General features: G+C 41.6%; 1 protein-coding gene across 1 annotated transcript in view; it reads left to right on the forward strand.

Moving 5' to 3' along the window:
• The window catches only part of parp12a (poly (ADP-ribose) polymerase family, member 12a), a gene marked incomplete in the record, with an annotated part of 4,471 nt that overhangs the window by 960 nt on the left and 200 nt on the right, over positions 1-3,311 (forward strand). The window contains 9 exon segments of the mRNA XM_035665486.1: positions 568-703; positions 812-1,085; positions 1,171-1,320; positions 1,428-1,617; positions 1,721-1,895; positions 2,018-2,253; positions 2,362-2,449; positions 2,576-2,706; positions 3,156-3,307. Coding sequence (XP_035521379.1) covers positions 568-703; positions 812-1,085; positions 1,171-1,320; positions 1,428-1,617; positions 1,721-1,895; positions 2,018-2,253; positions 2,362-2,449; positions 2,576-2,706; positions 3,156-3,307 — 1,532 coding nt within the window.

Below are 3,311 nucleotides of genomic sequence, written 5' to 3' on the forward strand. Positions count from 1 at the left end.
TCTTATTTCTTACTGTTTTTATTTGTATGTATTGTACGGCACCTTTAAATAAAATGTATTATTATTATTATTTAACTTTGCTTAAAACACAAAACATTTGAAGAAAACTGTAAATCCAAACAATAAGGAGTGGGAACTTTTACATTAATGTCCCCCTCCACTCAATAATGTGTTTTTCTTCATTGCTTTTGTTCCTGCAGTTGGTTGTTTGAGCTTTGCACAATGATGTAGGCTCTGTACAGTCCGGTTTAACACTGGAATGATGTTTTCACTTTTTAAGAATTTTAATGTAGAAATACATGTCTGGAGGGGATCTTTAAGAGAAGAAAATTTACATTTTACTGCCCGACAGTCTATTTGGGCTTTTGTGGACAAAGGCCTAAGAGCAACAACAAAAAAGAAGCAAACTGTAGCTCCTTTATTTGACCAGAAGATGGCAGTAATTTGCAACTATTATCTCGACCATTGTTTTCCCTACACTGTGTATTGTACAGCCTCTTCAGTGGTTACTTCAGTAAAACTGAATAACAAGAAATCATCTTTTTTTTTTCATTTTCCTTTTTTCAGACCCAGGTGTAACAAAAACCATAGTCTGGTTGATCCATACAATGCACAGCTTTTGGTGAGATATGGTCTTCATGATTTGACAGAGAAACAGCTGTTCCAGCTGTTACTGCAGAATGACCCATATCTGCTCCCTGAGGTAGGTTTTAATGGCAACAGTTGGAAACAGAGGTGGGATATTAAGACACACACTTGCTATTGTGTAGAAAATTCTGAATGAACTCTTCTGAATGAACACACCTACCAGATCTGCCCCCACTACAACAAGGGCAACGGTTTGCACGGTTCCTGCAGGTTCACCACATCGTGCATCAAGCTTCACGTCTGCCTGCACTATCTCCAGGGTGACTGTAGGTTTGGTTCTTCATGTAAGAGATCCCACAATATTGATGCTACTGATGCACAAGGAAAGAAGCTCTTCAGAGGATTCAGTCAGGAGAATATTACCAACCTTCATGGGATCTACAGAAATAAACTCATCATCATGGGTCATCAGGAGAGACGAGCTACTGCTGTTCCTGGTAAAGAACAAGTACTTTGATAGAAAACTTTTTCAACTTTTGAACTGCACAATAGATATTACATATGTATGTGTGTCTTCTGCAGCGCTGCCAGAGGTGAAAATGCCCACTCAGCAGCCTTCCCACAGCAACCCTGGATCCCCCACTAGTTCTGCTTGTCCATCCAAACCAATAAGCGATGCAGACAAGAATGAAATCTGCCTCTACTTCATCCGTAAGAACTGCAGCTTCAAAGGTAAAACTGAATTTACTCTACAGTAACCCCTCAATACATGTGTACATCTGTGTGAAGAGGAGATGGTGTCTATATTTTTACCACTATGTAACATTTTATTTCCCCAGAGAGGTGTGCTCGTGTCCATTGGCATCTGCCGTACAGATGGCAAGTTTTAGACAGCGATGGTGTGACCTGGACGGACCTGCCTAACATGGAGGACATTGAGAAGGCCTACTGCGACCCAGAACGTGACACAAGCTCCATGGATTCACTGTCGTCTCCCTTAGGGATTTTCAGATTTCTGTCTTTACAAAGGTGAGAGGTCACAGAGCAATATTTACTACATTAGTTGAAGCCTTTAGAAATGTCTGCTTACGTTTGAGGGAATTGTAGATTTACTTTTGCTACTTGCTTTCAGCTCTGCATCCCTTGCTGTGCAGTCAGTTGACTTTATGAAGATGACATACGGAGGGTCTCCAGTCCGTCGCCTGTCCACTGCCTCCTCTGTCTCAAAGCCCCCTCACTTCATTCTTACAACAGAATGGCTTTGGTACTGGAAGGATGAGAGCGGGATATGGATGCAGTTTGGACAGGTCAGTGAAACTTGTACAAATAATGCAGCTATTTGTCTTCGTTGTGATCCTGTTTGAGGGAAGAGGTGTACTGTGATTTGCTACATTCCCCTCTTCCCCTCACCTGTTTTTTTTCTCTTTAGGGTGGTGGTGACGCATCAGCCTCTATCACTTCTCAGATTCTGGAGAATGTATACCTGGCAGACAGTGATACAGAGATCCCTTTTGGTGCTGGCAAACACCAGTACATCCTCCACTTAAAAGGTGCACCGGGAACCCCTGAGATGTATCAGGAGAATGTAAAGTACAAAACCAAGAGAGAGGTCAGAAGGAGGCCTCTCTTTGTGTCTGCTAATGATGTGGAGGTGAAGCTAAAGAGGTATTTTTATTTGCAGTTATAGATGGAGATTTGACATTATCTTTGCAATGCTGGTGTTTTGGATCAAGTGACTTCACTGTTCAGTTATTATTTTTGTCTCCTCTGTAGTCCTTTATCACACACCTCCAGCTCCTCCACAGCTACAAGTTTCCCACCCTACTGGGACAAGACTGCCCTACCAGATGTTGGATATAAGGTATCTTTACAGCATGTATTACTGTGCTTAATATTTCTTAACTTTTTACAACTGTTTAGTTTCTTCTTGAGCATCAACTATATATTTAAACACTTCATTAATCTGCACTGTACTTTTATCTTTCAGCTCATACCTCTCTCCAAATCTGCAACGGAGTATAGTAGGATTGAGATGTTGTTTAAGCGTACCATGCCCCTGAGTAAAATTCACAACATCCAGAGGATCCAGAATCCCGCTCTGTGGGAAGTCTTTCAGTGGTAAATCATAGATCTGGCTTTTTGGGCTTAAAGCAGCTATAATCAATGTTTTTATTATAACAATAATGTGTGTGACAATCCACAATGGGTTAGTCGGCTCGTATTGATGAACCTCTAGAAAAGTGTTAGCTCAATCTGCAGCTCTCCTCGGCTTAATAGAGTTTTAGAGCGAGTTTCAGCTCATTGTTAAGCCGCCCGGGCCGCAACTTTTTCAGCTGCAGCAGGCAGCTTTTTTGTCCTGTGAAAAGCTCTAAAACAGCAGACAGACACAGAAACTAGCTGAAGAACACAATCGATTCTTTAGCAGCTGAATAGCCAGATATTTTTGTCAGGAGTTGGTAAAGACCAAAAACCCTATAATCTAAGCTAAAAATAACTGATTAATCAAAAGTGAAAATAATACTTGGTTGCACGTCATGGTATTGGTGTTTTCTATATTGCGTGTTCAGGCAGAACGAGCAGATGAAGAAGAGGAACGACGGGAAACCTGTGAATCAGCAGTACTTGTTCCATGGGACAGACGAGTCCCTGATTGAAGCCATCTGTGAGCAAAACTTTGACTGGAGGATGTGTGGTAGCCACGGCACGGCCTACGGCAAAGGTAC

The sequence above is a fragment of the Morone saxatilis genome, unplaced genomic scaffold, assembly GCF_004916995.1.
Source record: "Morone saxatilis isolate NCDOM2014 unplaced genomic scaffold, NCSU_SB_2.0 Contig2, whole genome shotgun sequence".
In the NCBI taxonomy this organism is placed as follows: domain Eukaryota; kingdom Metazoa; phylum Chordata; class Actinopteri; family Moronidae; genus Morone; species Morone saxatilis.